Below are 24,559 nucleotides of genomic sequence, written 5' to 3' on the forward strand. Positions count from 1 at the left end.
TGACCTGAGCCGAAGTCGGTCGCTCAACTGGCTGAGCCACCCAGGCGCCCCTCAAAATAAACTTTAAAAAGAAGTAAGGGGAGCATCTAATGAAGATGTTGAGCATCTAATAACAGAACTTGTTAACCATGGAATCAGAGTCCAAAAAGCGAGGACTGTTTACTGGAGAGGAAGGCAGGTTAGGAAGTGTTGGGTGTGAGGGAGGCTGACCCTGTTTTTCTGAAGCGTTTGTCTGGCTTTGAAGCATTTGTCTTGACTTCCAACACGCTTTTCATCGCACGTGCCAGTTCTCCGGTATTGTTAGGACGCCTGGAAGGTTATGACCATTTTAGGTTCGTTCTGGTGTAAAAAATGCCTCGATACTAATGACGACTGCCATGGATTTGGGAGGCGGGCATACATGCATCTACCTCTGATTTCCCTCCTGTTATCTTAGGGCCTCGAGGCCCGTTGAGCAGTCTGTGTTTCTCAGGACAGTTCCTCACTCATGCATAAGATCCTGTTCGTTTTACCTCTTCAGAGGTTTGGCTCCAATTTCTCTCCTGCAAAATTGCTTTTTTCCCTCATTGCTGGATTATTCCCTTCAGTATGTTAACATCCTATTTCTCTTATCTTAAAACAATTACCTTTCCAGGGTGCCTGGCTGGCTCAGTCAGTGGAGCACGTGGCTCTTGATCTCGGGGTTGTAAGTTCGAGCCCCACACTGGGTGTAGAGATTACTTAAAAACAAAATCCTAAAAAAAAGTCTTTAAAGGGGTGGCTGGCTGGCTGAGTCAGGAGCATGCAACTTTTGATGCGGGGGTTGTGAGTTTGAGGCCCGCATGGGGTATGGAGATTACTTAAATAAACAAATAAACACTTAAACTAAAATTTTTATTTTATTTTGGAGAGGTGGGGGAGGAGGTGCAGAAGGAGAGAGAGAGAGAATCCTGAGCAGGCTCCACCCTTAGTGCAGGGCTGGATGTGGGGCTCGATCCCATGACCCTGGGATCATGATCTGAGCCGAAATCAAGAGTGCTGTTGCCATGTCCAACCAACTGAGCCACCCAGGCACCCCTCCGGAAAACAAAATCTTAAAAAAAAATTTTTTTTTAACTAAATCCTTAAAAAAAACACAAAACCTGTCTTCATCCCATTTCCCCCTTATGCCGCCGCATAATTTTTTTTTCCCCCTTTATGGTGAAACTTATGTGTCCATTTACTTTCTTCTCTTTCTTCCTCAAACCCACTGTAATCTGGCTTCCCTCACACTCTGAAACAATTTGCTCTCCTCAAAGTGACTCTGATTTTCATTTTGCTAAACCCAAAGGTCTGTCTTTCAATCCTCATCTCTTACCTGACCTATCAGCATTTCTGCCCCAACTTTACTGAGTTATCAGTGACACATATTGTGAAAGTGGCACATATTAACAGAAGAGAAATCTAGTAAGTATTTTAAAAATAATCACTCTATGGGGCGCCTGGGTGGCTCAGTTGGTTAAGTGTCTGACTTCGGCTCAGGTCATGAGCTCATGGTTTGTGGGTTCGAGCCCTGTGTCGGGCTCTGTGCTGACAGTTTGGAGCCTGGATCCCACTTCAGATTCTGTGTCTCCCACCACCCCCCCGCCCTCGAAAATCAGTAAACATTAAAAAAACTTTTTTTGGAAAAATAATCATTCTGGGAGTGCCTAGGTGGCTCAGTCGGTTGAACATCCGATTCTTGATCTCTGCTCAGGTCATGATATCACAGTTTATGAGTTTGAGGCCCACATCAGGCTCTACTCTGAGAGTGTGGAGCCTGCTTGAGATTCTCTGTCTCCCTCTCTCTGCCCCCCTCTCTCAAAATAAATGAATAAAATTTATATATATATGTTTAAATATATATATAATATATGTAATTAAATATATAATTATATATTACATATAATAATAAATATAATATATGTAATTAAATATATAATAAAATATATATATAATAATAATAATCACTCTGGCTGCTATTGCAAAAAATGCCCCATGTTCTACCCATTTCCTATATGCACATTTCTTTACAAAGTGACTTTGTTGCTTCCCTCAGGAAGAGGTAATCCATTTCTCCATCCCCTTGAATCTGGACTTCCTTGTGACTGCTTTAATCAGCAGCAGGGGAAGTGGGATTTCTTAGTCTCAAGGCCACGTAGCTTCCTCTTGCCTTGCTTCCATTAGACCACCACGTTAAGAAGCATGGAATAGCTTGCTGTAACACATGTAGGAGAGACAAGCCATCCCAGCGGAAGCCTCCAAACCTACCGGTCCCCGTTTGCCACATGAGTGAGCCTAGACAAGACTCGCAAAAGAAGTACCCCCTCTCCTCTTCTTCAAACCCAACCCAAATTGCCAACCCCAGAATCATAAACTAATAAGTGATGGTTGCTTTGCCTCACTAAATTTCAGAAGTGGGTTGTAATCGCTAACCAATATAGAGGCTCTTAGAACATCAAGGACGGACAATGGGGGGCTTACACTAGAGTGAGAATGGTAGGTAATGAGAAGTAGTGAGAAGATTCTAGACATATGTGTGGATTGTAAGAGAAAGTGGAGAGTCAAGGATGACACGCAGGTTTTTTCCCTGAGTCATAGAAAAGAAGGAGTTTCCATTAACAGAGATGGGGAAGACCACAGATGAAGCAAGTATAGGGAAGAAATCAGGACTTGAGTTTGAGCTTTCTATTAGTCATTCAAATAGAAACACTGGGTACGTATCTGGATACACAGAGTCTGGATTTCAAGGAACGAGGTTCAGGCTAAAAATATAAATTTTGCAGCTGACTATTACCAGTATTAAGGACTGAATGATATGATTGAGGGACCGTGAGGTCTAACACTGAGCCCAGGAGCACTCCAATGTTAAGAGGTCAGAGAGATAAGAAAGAACCAGGAAGGGAAAAGAAAAGGCATCAGGTGAAAGAAAAACCAGGAATTGTGCATCTTTGATCATTAAGGGAAGAAGGTGTTTCAAGAAGCAGAAAGTGATCAACTGTTTTAAAAAATGCTGATGGGGGGCACCTGGGTGGCTCAGTCGGTTAAGCATCCGACTTTGGCTCAGGTCATGATCTCACAGTTCATGAGTTTGAGCCCTATGTCGGGCTCTGCTGACAGCTCAGAGCCCGGAGCCTGCTTCAGATTCTTTGCCTCCCTCTCTCTGACCCTCCCCTGCTCGCTGTCTTTCTGTGAAGAATAGACATTTAAGAAAAATTTTAAAAACGCTGATGGGAAATGGTAACTATGGGACAGGCTGGAGGTGGCAGTAATACGAGGGTGGTAATCATTTGGCAAAAATGTTACAATTTATATCTCAAAGTGAAGAGGCTGCTATTCCGTGACTAAAGTTCAGGTATTCCGTGCCATTGATTTGAGAATATGACCCTCTTCCAAAGAACAAAGAGCCTGGATGTGGAAGAACACTCTGGCTAAGCAGACCTCTGAAAAAAAAACAGATCACAAAAGTACTTGCAAGAGGAAGCCACGGGTTTCCTCGGGTAAGAGCCAGAATCTGTTCCAAGAGCTTTGCCATAAAACACCAAAGAGATACCCAGGCCCGAAAATAGTTTGGTACCAAAAGCCTACCTTTAGTCTTCTGCATTGCAGCAGATGACTGCTTCTTTCCGTTGTCTGACCTAAAACCTTTGGTGTCCTCCTTTTCTCTTCTTACCTTCCACATCCAGTCCATTTGCACATTTTGTCAAAATATATGGAAAGTCTGACCTCTTCTCCCCATTGCTACTGCTGTTCTCTGAGGCAATGTGGTTTCTCTCCCCGGATTATTGCTGGAACCTCCTCATGGTCTCTTCTTTTTTCCATCCTTGCCTGTTTATGGTTTACTTCTTCAGAGAAGCCAGAATGATCTTTTAGAAATGACAGTCGAGTCTGACATCCTCCTGTCCCAAACCCTGTAGGACTCTTCTGTCTCACTGAGGAACCCCAAAGCTCACGGAGGCCTGCAGGGACTTAGAAGATCTGGGCCCCTGGTCACTCTTTGCTCTCCCACTGCCCAATTTGTTCATGTGGACCAACCACATTGGTGTCTTCGGTCTTCCCTAAACCTGCTAAGCATGTCTCCACCTCAAGGTTTGTGCTTCGTGTTCCTTCTGTCTGGAATGTTCATTACTTCCTTCTGGTCTCTGTCCAAATGTCACTCTCCCAGAAAGGCCTTTCTTTATCCTTTGACAGATGCCCAAACATATAAGACTGCCCTAAAGGGGCGCCTGGGTGGCTCGGTGGGCTAAGTGGCTCTTGCTTTCCGCTCAGGTCATGATCTCCCCGTTTGTGAGTTAGAGCCCCGTGACGGACTCTGCACTGACAGTGTGGGGCCTGCTTGGGATTCTTTCTCTCTGACCTTCCTTGGCTCGCCCTCTCTCTTCCTCTCTCCGTCTCCCTCTCTCCGCCAGTAAATGGATGAATGAATGAATGGACTGTCCTAAAATTTATCTATTGATGACGTAGTGGTTTTGAGGTGTTATGTTGTATATGCATTTGGAAAATTAAAAGGAAATAAACTCTTTGTACTGTAATTTTAGCAACTAAAAGAACCTAGCTTTTATAGGGTTTCAGTTATAGGCTAGACGAATAAGTGCTAGAGAACTACTGTTGACACACAGTGCCAGTAGTTAACAACATGGTCTTGTGAACTTCAAAAAAAAATTTTTTTTTTTTTTACAGATTATTTTATTTTGACTTTTGACTTATTTATTTATTTTTTTAGAGAGCAGGAGAGGGGAGAGGGGCAGAGGGAGAGAGCGAGAATCCCCAGCAATCTCCACGCTCCCGCCGCCCCGGGATCGTGACCCGAGCCAAAACCAAGAGTCGTACGCTCAACCGACTGAGCCCCCCCCCCCCCCCCCCCGCCACCGGGCACCCCCCCAAATCCGATAGAGTAGATCTCATGTTAGGTTGTCTTTAACGACCATGCCCAACCAAAAGGATACAAGACACGGAAGGTGTTGCGTGTCTATGACGTTGATTGTGCCGATGGTATCCTGGGCGTTTGCATGTGTCCGGACTCCTCACGTGGTACATGAGAAGTTATGTGCATTTCCTTGGATATCATGTCCATTATTATACAGTAGCGTGGTGAAAAAAAATACCTACTCTCTCACCTGAGGCTAACTTACTTGATTAACATGAGATTGGAGAAAGTTGAACACACTGGAGGAACACTTAATTTTTTTCAGGGACAGATGGATTCATTTGCTGGCAAACCACTTAGAATCCAAGGTAATTCTGTTAGCTTACTTGTTTGGAACTCTGCAGGACCATTAGAGCTTCTAATAACTCAAAGGTGTGACTTTCTCATTAAATAGCTCTTAATAAGCAGTGTAATTGGATCAAGTGAGACCTTTTTATCTTGTGTGCTGTGGTGAAACTGCCTCTTGCAGACAGTGATAAAGGACTGTGGTTTCAAGTGAATCGATAACATTACCACTTTTTTTTAAAGATTTTATTTTATTTTTGTAAAGTTACCTCTACTACACCCAGTGTGGGGCTCAAACCCACAGCCCTGAGATCAAGAGTCGCACACTCCACTGACTGAGCCAGTCATGAACCCCGAGATCACTCTTTTTTTTTTTTTTATCGAGACCCCAAAACTGACCTTATGGTTTTATTTGAAGAGGATTAGTGATTTTTATTTAGTGTAAAAAAAGTAATGTATGCCAATTGCAGGGGAGGTGGGGAATTAAATGTAGCAAATACAAGGAGGAATATGATAGGTGGTAATCACCTGTCATCTTATTATCCAGAAGGGTACTTGTTAACATTTTTGCATATTCACTTTTTTCCTTAATCCTTTATGTATATACTTTATATATATACTTTAAACTTGGTTATGTTCATGATTGTTTGCAAAAATTTCTTTCTTTTTTAAAAAAATTTTTTAAATGTTTACTCGCTTTTTGAGAGAGAGAGAGAGAGAGAGAGCGAGGCAGAGAGTGAGAAAGACACAGAATCCAAAGCAGGCTCCAGGCTCTGAGCTCTCAGCACAGAGAGCCTGGCACTGGGATCGAACTCATGAACTGTGAGATCATGACTTGAGCTGAAGTCGGCCACTTAACTGAGCCATCCAGGTGCCCCTTTTTCTTTCTTTCTTTCTTTCTTTCTTTCTTTCTTTCTTTCTTTCTTTCTTTCTTTCTCTCTACCATAAGCATTTCCTTATATGATTAAAACTTTGTAAATGTATTTTTCATACCTAATCAGTATTTTATCTGCATATTCCGTAGCTTATCTTTTAGATCAATGAATAACTTTACGCCGAAGATGGTCGCCTTTAACCCTATTGTATCCTTTTCTGGCGTTTTAATACTTAGTCATTTTGAGAGAGAGGGAGAGCGGGTTCACATGGGGGAGAGGCAGCGAGAGAGGGAGAGAGAATCCCAAGTAGGCTCTGCACTGTTAGTACGGAGCCAAATGCTGAGCCTGATCTCGCAAACTGTGAGATCGAGACCTGAGCGGACATCCAGAGTCTGACGCTGAGCCGCCCAGGCGCCTCCCCCCTTTTGTATTCTTTGTATTCTTATACTTTTGAAATGGGGAGTGAATGGGACTTGAAGACCTACATGCCACCCTGGGGGAGGTAGCCAAGAAGTGCCAAGCATCAGATCAAATGCTCAGTCAGTAGCACCTTGACTGCCCACTCCCGTAGCAAAGTGGGTTCGTCTTGACCTACCTTAGACTTTCAGCTTTATTGTGCCAGGTTCCCTGTGGGATTCAGTTGGGTGGGTGGGCCTTGGGGAGTCTCTTGTGGTCCCGGGCGCCAGGCTGGTTCTGCCTTATTTCTGCGGCTTTGAAGACCTGTGCATCAGTTTGGAGGGAAGCCAGGTTGGGAGCGATCTCCTAGTGTCTGCATTTGGTCCGAGAGGCAGAAGTGGTCTTTGAGGTTGAAATGACGCTTTTTGAACAGTGGCTTTATTGTGAGTTTGCCGGTCTATAGAGCTGCTGCTGCTGTTCATCTAGTCGGTCATCTATTTCCCCCACGGTGTTGAAAAGTTTCCTAGAAACTGTACCTATAAAAATTGCATGTATCAGTTTGAAAATTTGTAAACTTGAAAAAAAAAAAAATGCTGGGGATGCCGGGTGGCTCCGTGGGTCGAGCGTCTGGCTCTTGATTTCAGCTCAGGTCACGGTCCCAGGGTCGTGGGATCAGGCTCTGCGTCGGGCTCGGTGCTGAGGGTGGAGCCGGCTTGAGATTCTCTCTTTCCCTCTTGCCCCTTCCTCCCCCCCACCCCCTAAAAATTCCCATGAGGAGCTACATGTGCCTCTTCCTGCTCCTCCAACTGCTCTTCCTCCTCTTCTTTAAGTATAACTTGTTTGGTAAAGGTTTTATTTTTAAGCAATCTCTACGTCAACGTGGGGCTCGAACTTACAACCCAGAGAGCCAGAGTCCTATGTGCTACCGACTAGTCAGCCAGGAGCCCCTAAATATGATCTTGAAATGAACTATCAGGGACATTCTACATACCGTATTCTGCCAACTGGATATCGGCGTGTTTTTTGTTTTTTCCAGGAGCCTCTTCTAATTCTTGCATATGGTGCTTCGTGTCTCCAGGCTAATGTGAAATGATTTACTAAAGGTCTTCTGCTCGGGATGGTTGTGAAGGTTTAACTGGTATCTGCTTATTAAGCACCCTACAAATAAAAACAGCCGTGAATAATGCCAGCTGTGGAATAGAAAATTAGTAAATGTTACTTCTTTGGGTAGTTACGTGCTTAAAGCGCCTTTTACCCCCAGTGGGAAATACCCAGAGGTGATACTGCAGGTTTCTAAAGGGTTGTAATACATAGCAGACTAAGGACGTGGCTATAACAGATAATAGCTGTCGACTGAAGCATTCAAGTAAAACTTATGATGTATTCAAGTAACAAAGACCCATTTTCCAGCTCTGTTAGATTCAGCTGGAAACAGTGAAGAGCCAGTCTTGTGAGCTTTTGCATGTGTTCTTTGACCTTTTTTTTTTTATTTAAGAAAATGTATCAAAATGAATAACAGTGTAATAAAATATCACTAATCTGGGTTCTGCTGATTTAGGATTTGGACTTGGTTCATCGTGATACTATCTATACAAAAGTTACTTGCTCAGTGGAAAAAAAAAAAAAAGCCAGGGAAGGGATGTGTCTAAGGAGAGTGAATTATTTTCAAACCCTAAATGTGTTGGTAAGTGACTTCCGGTTGCTGTGTTAATTCGGAGATAAAGTCGTTTAGGGGCACCTGGGTGGCTGAGACGGTTGAGCGTCTGTCTGACTCGTGATTTCGGTTCAGGTCATGATCTCAGGATTCGTGATCAAGGCCTGCGTCGGGCTCTGAGCTGAGTGCTCAGAGCGTGCTTGGGATTCTCTCTCTCTCTCTATCTCTCTCTCTCCCCCCCCCCCCCCCCCCCCCGCCCCTGCCCCACCCACCCACACACTCTCTCTCAAAATAAACAACCTTAAAAAAAAGAAGAAGAAGAAAACTGTTCACAAATATGTTTTTCTACTTCTGGCTCCTATTAATTTATTTTGGTCTTCGTTTCGTGAGTCTAATTCGTGAGAAAGATACAGATTCTTCTGTATTTCTCACTTTCTGTTTTGGAAAGTTGCTCCGAAAGCAAAATAAACAACAGAATTCTGATTCTAACATTTTTTCTTTTTTTTTTTTTTTTTTGGAGCGTATTGTGTATTAGCTACTGTGCTAAACACAGCAAGTCGAAAACCACTTTTACTAACTGCCCATTGCACCCCAGGCCCAGCAGTGGTGAGCAAGACACAGCTGTTTCTCTCAAGAAAACTCGAAAAGTCCAGGGGAATAACTCGGCAGGCTTGGTCAGAGAGGAGCCCTTCCTGTTCGACAGCCTTCTTCCCTAGTGTCTGAGCAGGTACAGCTGCGATCCCATGGCAGCTAGCCCCTTCAGAACGAGAAGGTCTTCTCCATCTTGAGGACGGATTACAGTCCTCACAGGGCTGGAAGGGACGTTAGAAATTGCCTGAGCCCAGCTCTGCATCTCAGCCTCTTCTTGTCCTTGCCTGGAAGGTGATGGCAAGGTATAGTCCTCACCCTGTTTTCTGAGACGGCCGCGGGAACTGAGAAGGGACGTGGCGTGGCTTCTGTGTGATCTCTTTCTTCTGGACATTTCTTCCCGAACACTCCACCATGGTCGCAAACTCTGTGTTCTTACAGATGACCTCATCCATACGGAAATTTCTGTCTCACAGAGCTGTGTTTTGAACTGTCACATGATGGGGCCACCTGCCAGCCAAGCATTCCTTTGCGGAAGTGTGGCCGTCTGTGCCTGTGGGATAGTGTTTGAGCAATCGTTTGGGCAAAGGATTGCTTTCATCTGTTTCAACGAATATTTACCTATTTATTTAAAAATGGAAAATGGTTTTTTAATAAACTGTCTTGTGCTTGCTAAAAAAAAAAAAAAAGGGAAGTGTAAATATGGAAGTTTTGATATCACTGGTAAGAATCTGCATGGACCAGGGTGCCTGGGCGGCTTAGTCGGTTAAGCGTCTGACTTCAGTGCAGGTCATGATCTCACAGTTCGTGGGTTTGAGCCCTACATCGGGCCCTGTGCTGACAGCTCGGAGCTTGGAACCCGGAGCCTGCTTTGGATTCTGTGTCTGCCTCTCTCTCTCTGCCCCTTCCCTGCTCATGCTCTGTCTCTCAAAAATAAATAAACATTAAAAAAAAAAAAAAAAAGAATTTGCATGGACCTAATGAAAGATCCACACACTCATTGCCATGACAAGAGTAGCCAATCTTTGTTTTTGTTAGATGCTCACTGGATTTAAACTCAATGGTCAGTGATGAAATGAAAATGTAAAATCAAGAAATATACAGGATGAGGGTTGGTTTATATTGATCGTTTTTGTGTTTTGTGCTCTGCATGGGATGCCTCCGGTTTTTTTAAAGATTTTTTTTGAGGGCTCCTGGGTGGCTCAGTTGGTTGGGCATCCCGACTCCTGATTTCAGCTCAGGTGACCATCCCAGGATCGTGGGATTGACCCCTATGTCAGGCTTCACACACAGTGTGGAGCCTGCTTCAGATTCTCTCTCTCTCTCCCTCTGCCCCCACCCCTGTTTGCGTGTGCTCTCTCTCTCTCTCTCTAAAAAAAAAAAAAAAAAAAAAAAAAAAAATATGAATAAAAGATTTTATTTTTGGGTGCCTGGGTGACTCAGTCGGTTGAGCGTCCGACTTCAGCTCAGGTCATGATCTCATGGTTCGTGAGTTCAAGCCCCGCGTCAGGCACTGTCTTCAGGGCCTGGAGCCTGCTTTGGATTCTGTGTCTCCCTCTCTCTCTGCTTCTCCCATGCTCACACTGTGTCTCTTTCTCAAAATAATAAATAAACATTAAAAAAAATGATTTTATTTTAAAGCAATCGCCACACCCAGTGTGGATTGCAATATATACAAAGATACATAGCTGTTTGCATAGGCTGATGAACTACTTTGGGAACCCAGGTTTTTTGTTTTGTTTTGTTTTGTTTTGTTTTGTTTTGTTTTGTTTTAAAGAGACGCTAGATTCTCTGGGATGCAGCAAGATGTAGTAGAAAAAACAAGGCGTTGGATTCAGACTAAGAATAATAATAGCCAACATTTTGAAAGTGTTCATTATGTGCCTGGTTGTGAGTAAAGTGCTTTAATGCATTATCTTAATTTGAAAAAAAACTCTGCATCAATTGTCCTTTATAGGGTAGCGGTTAAGAACGTGGACTTCGGAGACAGATTGCACGGTTCATATTTGTGCTCTGCTTACATAATTAGGCAATTAATTTTGACCTCTCTTTGCCTCACTTGGTTTTTCATATGAAAATGTGGATAATAATAGTAGTCCTGTCATGCGGTTATTTTGAATATCGGATGAGAGAAGACACATAAAGGGCTTCGACAGTGCCCGCCTGGCACATGGTAAAACTCAATATCCTGGCTATTAATACCACTGTATAACCTCAGGCAAGTTACTTCCTCTCTGAGATGTCGTTTTCTCATGTGGGAAGTGGGAGTTAATAATATCTACCTCAGAGTTACTGTGCAGACCCGATAGGATCAGTTTAAAAAAAAATTTTTTTTGAATGTTTTTATTTATTTTGAGACAGAGAGAGATGGAGCATGAGTAGGGGAGGGGCAGAGAGAGAGAGAGAGAGAGAGAGAGAGAGGGAGACACAGAATCCGCAGCAGGCTCCAGGCTCTGAGCTGTCAGCACAGAGCCTGATGCGGGGATTGAACCCATGAACCACGAGATCATGACCTGAGCTGAAGTCAGCTGCTTAACTGACTGAGCCACCCGGGCGCCCCTGAGTGAATCTTTATTAAACAGGTACTTGTTATATGCTGGGGTCACAGTGGTCAAAAAGAGAGACCAGGTCCCTTCCTGCAAGAGTTTGCCATCCATCGCGGGGGTAGAAGGAGGCAGCGGAAAGAAGTGAATGATGACCATTTGAGATTGTGATAAAGCTGTGAAGGAGGTTGCTTCCCAGTGCACTCTTGTCTTTTTAAAGTTTTATTTACTCTCTGGGGCACCTGGGTGGCTCAGTTGGTTGGGTGTCCAACTCTTGGTTTCAGTTCAGGTCCTGATCTTGTGGTTTCGTGGGTTTGTGCCCCGCGTTGGGCTCTGTGCGGGTAGTGCGGAGCCTGCTTGGGATTCTCTTGCCCTCTCTCTTGGCTCCTTCCCCGCTCGCGCTGTGTCTCTCTCAAAATAAATAAATAATACTTCCAAAAAAATTTTTAAGTAATCTCTACACCCAGTGTGGGGCTCGAACTCATGACCTCAACTCAAAAGTTGTATGCTCTACTGACTGAGCCAGCCAGGTGCCCCCGGTGCCATATTTACTTTATTTCAGGGCTACATTGACTAGTTAACAGTGGGGAAATTTTCTATCTTCCTCTAAAATTCTTGTGCTTATTTGATCTTCAGCTTTCACCAGCACTAAGAATGCAGGTTAAAATAACTAAACTGTAACTATTGCATTCTACATGAATTTAGTAATTTGGCTTTCATGGAAAATAAGAACTGAGGTTGAATGGTCACTTTGCAGCAATCAAGAAAAATGTTGCTTTTTAGCTTGTAATCAGTCTACACAATTCTTTTCAAGAGTAAGAACTTTTATTTTGGTGTAAACTTTACCCGGGAGTCTAAATGGGAAAATTTTAATGGTTATGTTTCTCCTTAAAAATGGAAGAAGTTTTTGCATGGTTTAAAGGTAATTGCATCTATCTAGTTAAATTACATTGACCTGTTTCAATATTACTATTTCCATAAAGCGTTGGTAAAATGGCTAACAAAGGAATCTTTTCAAAAACATTTTTTTAAACGGTTTTATTTATTTTGGGGAGAGAGAGACAGAGCATGAGTAGAGGAGGGGCAGAGAGAGAGAGAGGGAGACAGAATCTTAAGCAGCTCCTGAGCTGTCAGCACAGAGCCCGATGTGGGGCTCGAACCCACAAACTGCGAGATCATGATCTGAACCGAAGTCGGACGCTTAACCGACTGAGCCACCCAGGTGCCCCGGCTAACAAAGGAATCTTTTATCGTTTCTCAAATTTTCCTAGTTTGTTGCTCACTGAATCACACCTGTTAATAATGGATTTGTAATTTGGTTTCAGAAAGTCCTATCTCTGTTTCTAAAGCATGTGTTAGTATCTGAATAAATATTTTGGTGACTATTCAAAATTGCAAAAACACATGGTCTTGTGAAAAAAATTAGAAAATAGGAACAGGCAAAACCAAAAATCCCCCATAAGGTATATTTTCCAGGCTTTTCCATATCCACCTGTGCTCAGACAATCTGGATTTGAATTTCAGCTTACTTTACGATCTTGAAAAAAACCGATCTAACTTTTCTGTGCCTCGGTTTCTTCATCTGCAAAATGAGTACTTATCTACTTATCTCATAGGGTTATTGGAGGGTTAAATGAGTTAATATAGGTGAAGTGCATAGAATATTGCTTGGCCCTTAGTAAGAACCCTCTATGTGAGGTTTTAAAAATGTTTTTTTTTTTTTTAAAGAAACCGCAGAAATTTAATTCTCACAGTTCTGGAGGCTGACCGTCTGAGATTAGGATGCCGGCATGGTGGGACCTTCTTCTTGGGTCATAGGCAGCAACTTCTCTCTGTGTCCTTATATGGTGGAAGACCTAAAAAACTTGTTATTATGGAAGTTTTCAAACATACCCAAAAATAGAATAGTATTATGAACTCAAATGTACTCCTCTATTATGAGCATTTAGATAGACATTCTTGTTTTAATCTATCCCTCTCCCCCTTCCCCCAGGGTAAGTGGAATATTTGATAGAAAATCCTTAATGTCCTATCATTACCCCCTAAATACTTCAGCTTATACTATATTAATATTTGCTGTGAAGTAAATTATTTTAGAGAACCAGTGCACAGAATTAGGGTCATTTATTTTAAGTTTTATTTATTTAAGTGATCTCGACACCCAACATGGGCTCAAACTCAGGATCCTGAAATCAAGAGTCTCCTGCTTTTCTGACTGAGCCGGCCAGGCACCCCACAGAGTCATTTTTGAGGGGAGGAAATACAAGTAAAATACTTATAAAATATATTCTGTGGTGCTTTACCAAATTCTAGTTAACTGAATAATATTTGAAGTAAAATTATAAGAGTGGATATTTTAGCTGTTCAGATTAGACCTTTATTTGGAAGATCTTTAAAATGATTGGGTATCAGTTTTTATTGTAAGTATACTGTAAAGATGATTTTGTATCAACATGAAGTATTTATCTCAAAAACGCACTGAGCAATTTGAGTATTCTTTTGGTGGAGCAAAAAATTTCAAAATTGTAATAGAAAAAATCATCTCATAAAAGAGCTAATTTGAAGACTTTGAAGGCTTAGATTGGATACTGTAAAAATTCTAGGTAAGTATATCTTTAGATTTTTTACATTTGATCTTAGCCAAAAGGCCGAGAAGCCTTTAGATTAAATTTTTTTAAATGTTTATTTATTATTTTTGAGAGAGAGAGAGAGAAGAGTGTGAGTGGGGGAGGGGCAGAGAGAGAGAGGGAGACACAGAGTTGGAAGCAGGCTCGAGACTCTGAGCTGTCAGCACAGAACCCGACGTGGGGCTCGAACTTGCAGACTGTGAGATGACCTGAGCTGAAGTCGATGCTTAACTGACTGAGCCACCCAGGTGCCCCAAGCCTTTAGATTTAAAAAAAAATCTTTAGGTTTTTTAAAAATAACTTTTTAATCTTTATTCTCATATATTTGTCACATAAATGCCTACACAGATATGACACTTAAAAAAAAAAGATTACTCAGGAATAATTAGGGAAAATGTAACAAAATCAGGCATTCCTCAAGGAAGTGGTTTTGTGTTTTACTTTAATGCCTGGTTCTCCTGGACAGCAATCAGTTCTAACTTGGAATTTCCTGCCTTTGGTCTTATTTTAGACTCTCACTTCAAAATCTGTGAGTAAGTAGCATGTGATATAAACGGAGAAAGAACTAAATTGGAAAGGCAGGGATTTGATTGCAGTTTGATGTATTTTCGTAAATTGTAACCGGTGAGATCATCAGAAGCCGTAGCCACCTACATTTGCTCGGCACTTGAATTACAGACCCTGAAATTCCTGGGGCCTCGTACAGCCATGACCGGAACGTGCCGGTCATGCCTCGTGGTACTGATGGTCCAGGGATGCACTGAGCCACAAGGGGAGCACCCGCCCTCCCTTCTCACCTGAATCGCCAGCCTGATCAGCCTTTTTGGCAAGTTGCTTAACCTCTTTGACGTTCAGTTTCTTCATTTCTCTGGGGAAAAAGAAGTAAGGAAGGGAGCTGGTCTCAGGTCTACCGTGTTATTAAGGAAGTACGACCTACTGTAACAAAGAGATCCCCAAATGCGTTGGTTCAAACAAAGTAGAAGATTCTTTCTTTCTCATGTAATAGTTGGAGTTTCAGGTATATAGTTCCACTCTGTGCTGTCATTTAGGGATCTGGGTTCTTTCCATCCTGTTTGTTTCTATTTTTTTTAAGTTTATTTATTTTGAGAGAGAGAGAGAGAGAGAGAGAGAGAGAGAGAGGCAATGAGAGATGGTGAGGGAGAGAATCCCAAGCAGGCTCCTCACTGTCAGCCCAGAGCCCGATGTGGGGCTTGAACTCACGAACCATGAGATCGTGACCTGAGCTGAAATCAAGAGTTGGATGCTTAACTGACTGAGCCACGCAGGTGCTCTGTCCTGTTGATTTGAGGCGGCAGGTGGCAGTTGGATTTCAAAGCTTTTGAAGCAAGAGCTGAAGCTAGGGTTGACTCTCTAGGAAGTATCAGGGTTTAATACTGGGTGACAAAATACAGTCCCAAGGCCAGATTCTAGACAGCATGTGTAAAAGCAGTTAGGGACCAACAAGTGGTAGATGAGAAGCTATGCAGGCAATTGACCTCAATAGTGGATAGCAAAGCAAGGTGTGTGGGTGAAAAGTACAGACAGTTTTTTTTTTCCTTCTTTAAAAAGCAGGGCAAAGCAATTAGGAGGGATTGGAGTATACCCCTGAGCCACAGTCTTGACCAGCTTGTAAGAGCGGCTCAAATATATTGATGGTGCCATCAGCTTTTGTCTATGCTGTTAAGAGTAACAAAAAATCGTCACATATATGGTTTAAATCCCCAGGGTGACAGTTCTGTAGCTTCATCTGAGGGAGAAAGAAACAATACATACATAACTGAGAGTTGGAATAGTCGCTAAAGACTTGGAAAGTCCTCCTAGATTTTGCGTCTCTGAAGCACAGGGTCCCTTTAATGTGAACGAAGTATATATTTTTATCAGTCTGCTAACGTAAACTGGCTTCAGGAGTGTACTTTCAGTAGCCCTGATTTGACCTACATTGCCGCCGTGAGTCCTTCCCATAAAGGAATTTGGTAGTGAAGAGTGCTCAAAGTTGTCTTTCTCTGTGATCATCAGATCCCTCCAGCCCCCGCATCCCGTTCCCAACCACCCTACATAATCCCTCTGCCGGATTCCCGTAGCAAGTGTGAATATGATTAGATCTTTCATTTTCCAGATTGTGCATGCCATTTGAAGTTGGACGCTCAACACCTTTGCGTGATAGATGGTTGTATATGTTCGTATCCTAGAGAAACTATGGAGAGACTTGAAAACCTAAAGCGCTTTGTCTACCTGCTGCTCCTTTATTACCTCTAGAATGCAGTTGATAGATTTCTTTTCTAATTTTTTTATACTTTAAAAAAAAATATTTATTTGAGAGACAGAGAGGGAGCCAGAGTGCGAGCTAGGGACGGGCAGAGAGAGAGGGAGACACAGACAGGCTCCAGGTGCCGAGCTGTCAGCGCAGAGCCCGATGTAGGGCTCACACGTAAACTCACGAACCGTGAGATCATGACCCGAGCCACAGTTGGGTGTTCAACCGACCCAGGTGCCCCTATAGATATATTTTCTTGGAAGTCTTCTGGTGCTGCTGGAACACCGTGGCAGATCAGGTGATAATTGCTTAAGTTAAGCAGATGCTTTGATTCACTTGGAACTTGAAGGCCTTATTAAAAATTCACTTTCTGATTTAGATTTAGGGCCAAAAGGCACAATGACAGGTTGGAGATAAATCTTTTAAAAGCAAACACTTTTTTTGTCACATGTGGTTTATGGAGCATATTGTGAGTGGTTTCCTTTTAGTAAAGAGTGTCCCGGTAAGACGTAATGTATAAATTGTTTTCCTTAACGTATTAAATGCCCAAGGGAAGTTGAGATTAAAAGTAGGACCCAAGCTAGACTACCAGTGCTAAAGCAAGCATTACGTACTCCTGTTTTTTGAAATTCCCTAAGAGGATATGATGTTCTGATACCCGGAAAGGCCACATGGCTGTGATTAACCTTGAAATCCAAGTCTCTGGCAGATGAAAGACACTTGGAGCTTGCAGCCCAAGGATAGCAAATCAAGGATGATATCAAATCATAATGCAGCTTGGGTAGTGGTTTTTAGAATGGCTGGCAGCTGTTTATTAGGAAGGATCCAGTTGCCATAGATTTTAAAAATGTGTTCATTCTCGAGTGTTAGGGCTTCTTTTGTAAACTTTAGCTCTTTGCCATCTGTACTTAGGTAATCTTGATGAAACGGCCCTCTTTTACTCTGTCGGCCTGCCTCCTGGACACAAAGTCATTCTTTCTGTAAGGGTTGGCTTTTTCACTGCATAAGAAGCCATTAGCCTTACCAGCCGCTCATCGGTCCCCAAAGCATTTTGGAATTTCACCATTCGGGGCCTGGATCAGAGAGGGTAACCACACATTTTCTTCTAGTTAGCTCTATGGCTGTTGACACGTGGGTAAGTCTATTCTGTGATACGTTTCTAAGCGTCTGCTGCTCTGGAGAGTCTAAGGTGTACTTTCTACCGAGTTGGAGCGTCAGAAAACTGTACTTGGATTCCATTAGCTGGGGCTGTTTTGCTGAATCACATGGTATGTTATCCCGATGGTTTTATCCAGGGTTTTCTTTAAGAAAGAAGTAATAAAAAATTCCCTTTAGCTTACGTTATTGGCAGTGTTGCTTATTATATCACTCTGTAATCCCCAGATAAAGCCTCATGTGACAAATTTCCTTGAGGTAAGAAGTATGAAAAAGATTGTTTTCTTTGATAAAAGGTACTTTTCTGCCCATCTTTTACACAATAAAAGGTGTGTAAGTTACCTTATTTGTATATTTACTTGTGCCTGGGAGCACAGGGCCAAATCTGAATGTCAATTTTAGCAATTGTGTCAGTAAATTTTATAAATTAATTAAAAAAATTGTCATTATTTAAGCCAGGAGTCAGCAAACTGTGGCCCACTGTCCTGTTTTTGTAAATAAAATTTTATCATAGCACAGCTCTGTTCGATATGGCTGCTTTCAGGCTACAGTGGCAGATTTGAGTAGTTGCTATCTGACCCTTATATTTATTTATCTTTATAAGGTTTTCTTTATTTTTGAGAGTGAGAGTGTGAGTGGAGGAGGGACAGGGAGAGAGGGAGACAGAAGGTCTGAACTGGGCTCTGCGCTGACAGCGACAGGCTTGATGTGGGGTTTGAACTCACAAACCATGAGATCGTGAACTGAGCTGATGCTGGACGCTCAACCAACTCGGCCACGCAGGCGCCCCACTACCTGACCCTTTAGAAAAGAATATTTCCAATCCTAATGCAATTAGTCACATGATGGTGTTCGTCAGCCCAAATACTGCAAGAATATAAAACAAGGTGACTATTATAAGATGTGGCTACTGGGGAGAGGCTTGACAGAAAAAGATGTGCTATGAAAGAAATTTCATCTTTAAATAGAGGGAACATATAGAGGAGGGTATTTTATGCAGGCAAGAACAGCGTAAGGAAAATTCCTTAGGAATGAGCACGTGGGACTAATTTGAGAAGTGTTGTGGCCAGATCGGAATCAGACAACAGTGAGATTGAAGGTGACCAGGAGAAATGGTTGATGGAGGTCCTCAAAGCTCAGAATCCGAATTTGCATTGAGGGTGACAGGCTAGTGAGACCCCCGCTCTGAATTCTTCGCAGGGAAATGATGTGATGGAAATCACGTCGTAGGACAGTGAATCTGACAGCAGCGTAAGGGATGCGATCGTGCGTGGAGATCCCGAGACCAAGCAGTTAGTGAAGGAAGCCTAGCGTGAGGAACTGAGGCGAGGAGGGTAGAAATGGGGAGGAGAGGCAGGCTGTGAGGTGCTGGGAGGGAGGAAACCGACTCTGATTGAGTGGATGTAGAGGATGGTGGCAAAGAAACTCGTGAGAGGGAAACTGAGAAACGTGGGACTGAAATGGTAAACTTTTTTTTTTTCAACGTTTATTTATTTTTGAGAGAGAGAGAGAGAGAGAGTGAGCGAGCAGGGAGGGGCAGAGAGAGAAGGAGACAGAGGATCTGAGGCGGGCTCCGTGCTGACAGCAGAGAGCCTGATGCGGGGCTTGAACTCACAAACCATGAGATCATGACCTGAGCCACAATCAGATGCTCAACCATCTAAGCCACGAAGGCACCTCATGATAAATGTTTTTGTGAGTAAAACATGTACTTTCTTTTTGAGCTCTCTAGTCTCTAGCTTGCTTGCTTGCTTTATTTATTTATTTATTTTAATTTTTTTTTTTAAGCTTTATTTTTGAGAGAGAGAGAGAGAGAGAGAGAGAAAGTGGGGGAGCAACAGAGAGAGAAGGAGACACAGGATCCAAAGCAGGCTCCAGGCTCTGAGCTGTCAGCACAGAGCTCGACGCAGGGCTCGAACTCACGATCCGTGAGTTCGTGACCTGAGCCAAAGTTGGACACTCAACCAACTGAGCCACCCAGGTGCCCGTCTCTGGCTTTATTATTATTATTATTATTATTATTATTATTATTTTTATTTTATTTTATTTATTTTTTATTTTTTCCCAGTTGCTATCTTTGTAAGAGAAGGCAGGGAAGTATTTAGCTACATGACTGGGCTCTGGGAGTTTCCAGGAAGGAAGAGAGCACAAGGAGCTTGGGAGCAGGAAGATGGGACGCAGGAAGTACAGTGGACAGAGGAGCAGGAGTCCATGGAGCAGAGTTTCCCAGTGTTTATCCCAGGAAAGAAAGGCTGGCTGTGTAGATTGTTACTGGATATTTCTAGAAAAAAAGGGTGCCATGATCAGATAAGTTTGGTAAGCTCTGGGTGAAGCAAAGTTTATCAGACTTCTTGCTTTAGAAATTCGGAGATTCTATAATTAATGTGTATCATCACTTATATCTTCAACTAAGATCTGTCTCTCCAGTTCCAGATTCGTGTATCCAACTTTCTACCCACCATCTCCATTTGTATATCTGTTAGACACCTGAAACTTACCTGTTCAGAATGAAACTCCCAGTCTTTGCCCACAAAACTTGTTTCCCTGTGTCAGTTGATGGCGACTCCATCTTTTCCTTTAGTAAAAAAAAAAATGCCATGGTAAGTGATGTATACATTTTTTGCCCTAAATTTTGCTTTTTTTTTCTTTTGAGAGAGGGAGAGGGTACAAGTGAGTGAGGAGCAGAGAGAGAGAGCGAGAGGAGAGAGAGAATCCCATGAAGGGTAAAGAGTGGGGGAGAGAGAGAGAGAGAGAGAGCATGCAAATGAGCGAGGGTCAAAGAAAGAGAGAGAATGGGGCTCACCCAAAGCAGGGCTCGTGCTCACCCGATGCGGGGCTCGAACTCACCAACCGTGAGATCATGACGTGAGCCGAAGTCCGATGCTTAATGATTGAGCCACCCAGGCGCCCTAAATTGTTTGGTTTAATGTATAAAATGCCCAAAGAAATGGAGATTAAAATTAAAGGTGCTCAGATCAAAAACTTTGGCGTCATCTCTGAACCTTTCCTCTATACTCTCATGCAATCATTAGCCACAACCACATTGCCCTCCCTTCAATTATATCTCGAATCTGAGCATTTCTTATTTTAAGTGATTCTGTTAAAATCTAACCACTTTTTCCCTGTAGTAGCTTCCTGTTTCACTCAGGATAGATACATCTGTCCTACTGGTGATCTACCAGACCTCTTATGATCTGTCTTCTCATTGGCTTTCTGATTTCCCATTCTCTTCTGCCGTCATCCACTCCTGACCCCTTTCCTTGCTCTTTCTAGACCGGACCTTAAGCACTTTATGGGCTTTGGGCTTTTGCACTCACTGTTCACTGTGCCTGTGACGCTCTTCCCCCAGACATCTGTATGGGTTACTCACCGAATGTCAGACTCTCTAGATGAGACTGGCCCTGACTATCATATTTATTTTTTATTTTTTTAATTAAAAAAAATTTTTTTTAATGTTATTTATTTTTGAAGGAGAGAAAGACAGAGCATGAGCAGGGGAGGGGCAGAGAGAGAGACACACACAGAATCGGAAGCAGGCTCCAGGCTCCGAGCTGTCAGCACAGAGCCAGACGTGGGGCTCGGGCTCCTTAACCCTGAGATCATGACCTGAGCTGAAGTCGGAGGCTTAACCCGCTGAACCACCCAGGTGCTCCTCTGACTGCCGTATTTAAAATAGAAAGTATTTCTGTAATATTCTAAGCTCCATGAGTATAGGGATTTTTGTCTGTTTTGTTTCCCATGGTCACCAAAGCACCCAGAACAGTGCCTGACACCAAATAGACAGTCACCTAATAAGTACTTGTTACATGAGTGAATGAAAATCCAAGGTGGGAATATATATGTTCCTTACAAAATCTTTTCAAAGTTTATTTATTTGGAGAGAGAGGGAGAGTTCGTACAGGTCGGGGAGAGGCAGGGAGAGGGAGAGAGAATCCCAGGCGGGCTCCCCACCGTCAGCTCAGAGCCCAACATGGGGCTCGATCTCATGAACCTGTGAGATCACAACCTGAGCTGAAACCGAGTCGGATGCTTAACCCCTCACTTAAACGCCCGAGCCAGGCACCCCTACAAAATCCATTTTTTTTTTTTTTTTTTTTTTTTTTTACCCTCTTGGCATACCCTGTGTTTCTCAGGGACACACTTTGGGGAATTCTGTTCTGATATCTTACAGAATTCAAACGAGCAGAAAATTCCAAGAAAGAGGAGACAGACACATCTGGAAGTTGAAGAAATTTTGAGCTGAGTGAAACTAATGGATAGATTTTGATAGGGGGCATAATTTGCAGTCTGAGAATAAGCTGTTTCAGTGCTGTGAAATGTCTAATTCAAGGGAGTTACGTTGGACCTAGATGTTGAAGAAGAAGGCTAGGATAAACGATCCCTTCAGAGAATTTAGCCTTGGAAAAAGGGGACGAAAGTAGTTACAGCCACGGGTTCAACACAAGGCGCCGACGTTTGTGAGACCAGCAGAGCTTGGTTTGATGGCCTGTTATTTTTGTAAGGTAATCTGGAGTACCTGCATTAAATTTTTTTTTTAATTTTTAATTATTATTTTTAGTTATATTGTAATAAATAGGTGAGCTAAAGCAATTTATTTTTCAAAGTAGTGTAATTTGGTGGGTTTAGTGCTGCATGGACTGGATAAATTGAGATCCTTAGGAGATCCTGTCAATAGTTTCACCACCTTGCCCTCCTGCATCTTTTTTTGTATGCTTGAAAACTATTTTGTCTTTTTCTTTTCTCTCCTCTCCTCTCCTCTCCTCTCCCTTCTTTCCTTTTTTCTTTCTTTCTTTTTTTTTTTTGACAGCCCAATAGGAATGAGAGGTGTGATGTAAATATTAAAAGTTGGTGCTAATTGCTTGCTCTTTTAGCAGACGAGCAGTCTGTTTCATTGTGTGAGTTTCTGGGTCATTTCTATACTTCCTGCGAAAAGCTCACTTAGGCATTACACTTGTCACTAGCGGTTGGATTAGTGCTTAAATGAAAGCTTGTGGTACAGTTTAAACAGTTTTGGGGAAGTTCGAGTCTTTCTCCCTTGGAAGTTTTGATCCATGAAAGAGTTTCTATTTCAAACATGTGGTTGAACTTTTAAAGTCACGTTATTTGGGCTCGAGCTTTTGGAGTTTTTGTTTGTTTGTGTGTTTGTTTCCATAGTGCGAATTAATCTGTTTCAGGATTAGCTTTAATGGGAAAAACCAAGAGCGGTTGAGCATTATTGTTTACTTATCAATCGTGGCATTTGTGGACTGAAGTCATTGGTATGATTGTATGGCAACAATTACTCTGCAGAGCCCTATGCTTTATTTCCATTGTTGTCTTTGAAACGAATTGCTTTCATGTTATGTGAGGAGTAATTGCTTTGAACTCCTTTTCTGGACTAACAAGTATTCTTTTGTTTTGATTACAGAGTCTGCATGTATACCTGTAAGAGAATCTGAGAGAATAAAAAATGTCAGATGATATCAGGAAAAGGTTTGAATTTCCAAATTCTCTTATCCAATCACAGGTAATTTTTATTTATTTAATTATTTTTGCTTCATGGTAACAACTGAACCTTGCTGGTGGATTGTTGATAGAACTTTATCTTTTTAACATTAAATATTTTATTCCATATGTGGGGATAATTATTATTTTATTAACTTTTATGTAAGTTAATTTGAAAATTTATATTGAGGGGCACCTGGCTGACTCCGTTGGTGGAGCACGTGACTCTTGATCTCGGGGTCACGAGTTCAGACCCCACGTTGGATGTAGAGATTACATTAAAAAAAGAAAATGAGGGGGCACCTGGGTGGTTCAGTCGGTTGAGTGTCCGACTTCGGTTCAGGTCATGATCTTGCAGTTTGTGGGTTCAAGCCCCGCTTTGGGCTCTGTGCTGACAGCTTGGAGCCTGGAGCCTGCTTTGGATTCTGTGTCTCTCTCTTTCTGCCCTTCCCCCACTCACACTCCGTCTGTCTCTCTCTCTCTCTCTCTCTTGCTCTCAAAAATAAACATTAAAAAAATAAAATAATGGAATAAAATAAAAATTTGCATGTGATGTAGGAGGGTAAATATTTGAAACTGACCAATCTCAGCTTCTATTTATTTCATACTTTTCTTATTAGACCTAATAAAACTTGGATTAACTAGGAGGCCCCTGAATCTGTATTATTTATTTATTTATTTATTTATTTATTTAAGTCTATAATTAATTTTTGGGAATAGAAGCAAATGACTATGCATCCACAGAGTATGAGAGATTAAGATTTGAAATGGTATATTTTACCCCTGGACGGCAATTAAGAATAAGAGATTTTGATAGGTAGTGACGTTCAGTAAGTAAAATACCTTGGAGGAACAAACTTGATGTATGTACTAACGTAGGCAGGGGCTGGTGACAATGTATTTTAGAGAGCTTTTCAGTTATTAGGGCTAAAACAAAAGTGGTTTTCTGGTCAGCCTTCCCCTAACCAGAAGCATTCTGGTTAGTCAAGATACCATAATAGCTTACTGTTTTTTCTTGTGAGAGCTGAAGCCAAGGGGCCAGCAGAAGCCTGCCCGAAGACTGGAAGACACCCAGCGTCTGGGCTGCTTTCGACACTTAACTCCGGAGATGGCTGCTGTGGGAATTGACTTAGCTGGGTAGTGGGGAACCCTTCCATGAGGAGTAGAACACTCCTTATGCAAGATTCCCTTCTACCTGACTGGGTTGGAATCCTATCCTGTGCAGCACAGGTCCTTACCATGAAGAGGAAGATGAAGGCGTGGAGGATACCGTCCACAGTTTTTTGTTTCTCCGTGCCTGCAGCCCCTTCATTAGCATAGATAACCGAACACAGCCTGTGTGTGTTACCATTACGTTAACTGCAAAGTGCACGTGTATTGTTTCACCGAGGATGTCTCTTTATTCTATTATGGAAAACTTACGTAGCAGTATAGGGTCATTTATCCCTATTTTGTACTTTAAAATTTTGTTACTTCAAAATCAATTTAGCCTCTGTTCTCTGATTTGTTGGAAAGATACATAGAAAGGCAAGAGGAAGAAGCTGAACTTGGTGGGCAGTGGGGGAATGTTTGTCAGGAAGCTGATATTCTTCTAGTCTTTTCTAAATGTGAACGGTGGCTTTTTTTTTTTTAATTTAATTTAATTTTTTTTTTGGTCTCTGTTGTGTTTCACATTCATTTTATTTGGTTCTTGCAATTGTGCCCTGTTCTCTGTGAATACTTCTTATTGTTCTTTTGTAACCACTGCTCAGTGTTAGCACCATATTTCATTGAT

The 24,559-nt window shown here is 42.3% G+C and overlaps 1 protein-coding gene across 3 annotated transcripts in view; it reads left to right on the forward strand.

The window, feature by feature from the left end:
- Positions 1-24,559, forward strand: part of FOCAD (focadhesin) — a 319,129-nt gene that overhangs the window by 8,153 nt on the left and 286,417 nt on the right. For all 3 annotated transcript variants that reach the window (XM_042965277.1, XM_042965278.1, XM_042965279.1), the window contains exon 2: positions 22,709-22,807. In XM_042965277.1, the coding sequence (XP_042821211.1) occupies positions 22,751-22,807 (57 nt within the window). In that variant the 5' untranslated portion in view covers positions 22,709-22,750. The remainder of the gene's footprint in view (positions 1-22,708; positions 22,808-24,559) is intronic.

The sequence above is a fragment of the Panthera tigris genome, chromosome D4, assembly GCF_018350195.1.
Source record: "Panthera tigris isolate Pti1 chromosome D4, P.tigris_Pti1_mat1.1, whole genome shotgun sequence".
Lineage (NCBI taxonomy): Eukaryota > Metazoa > Chordata > Mammalia > Carnivora > Felidae > Panthera > Panthera tigris.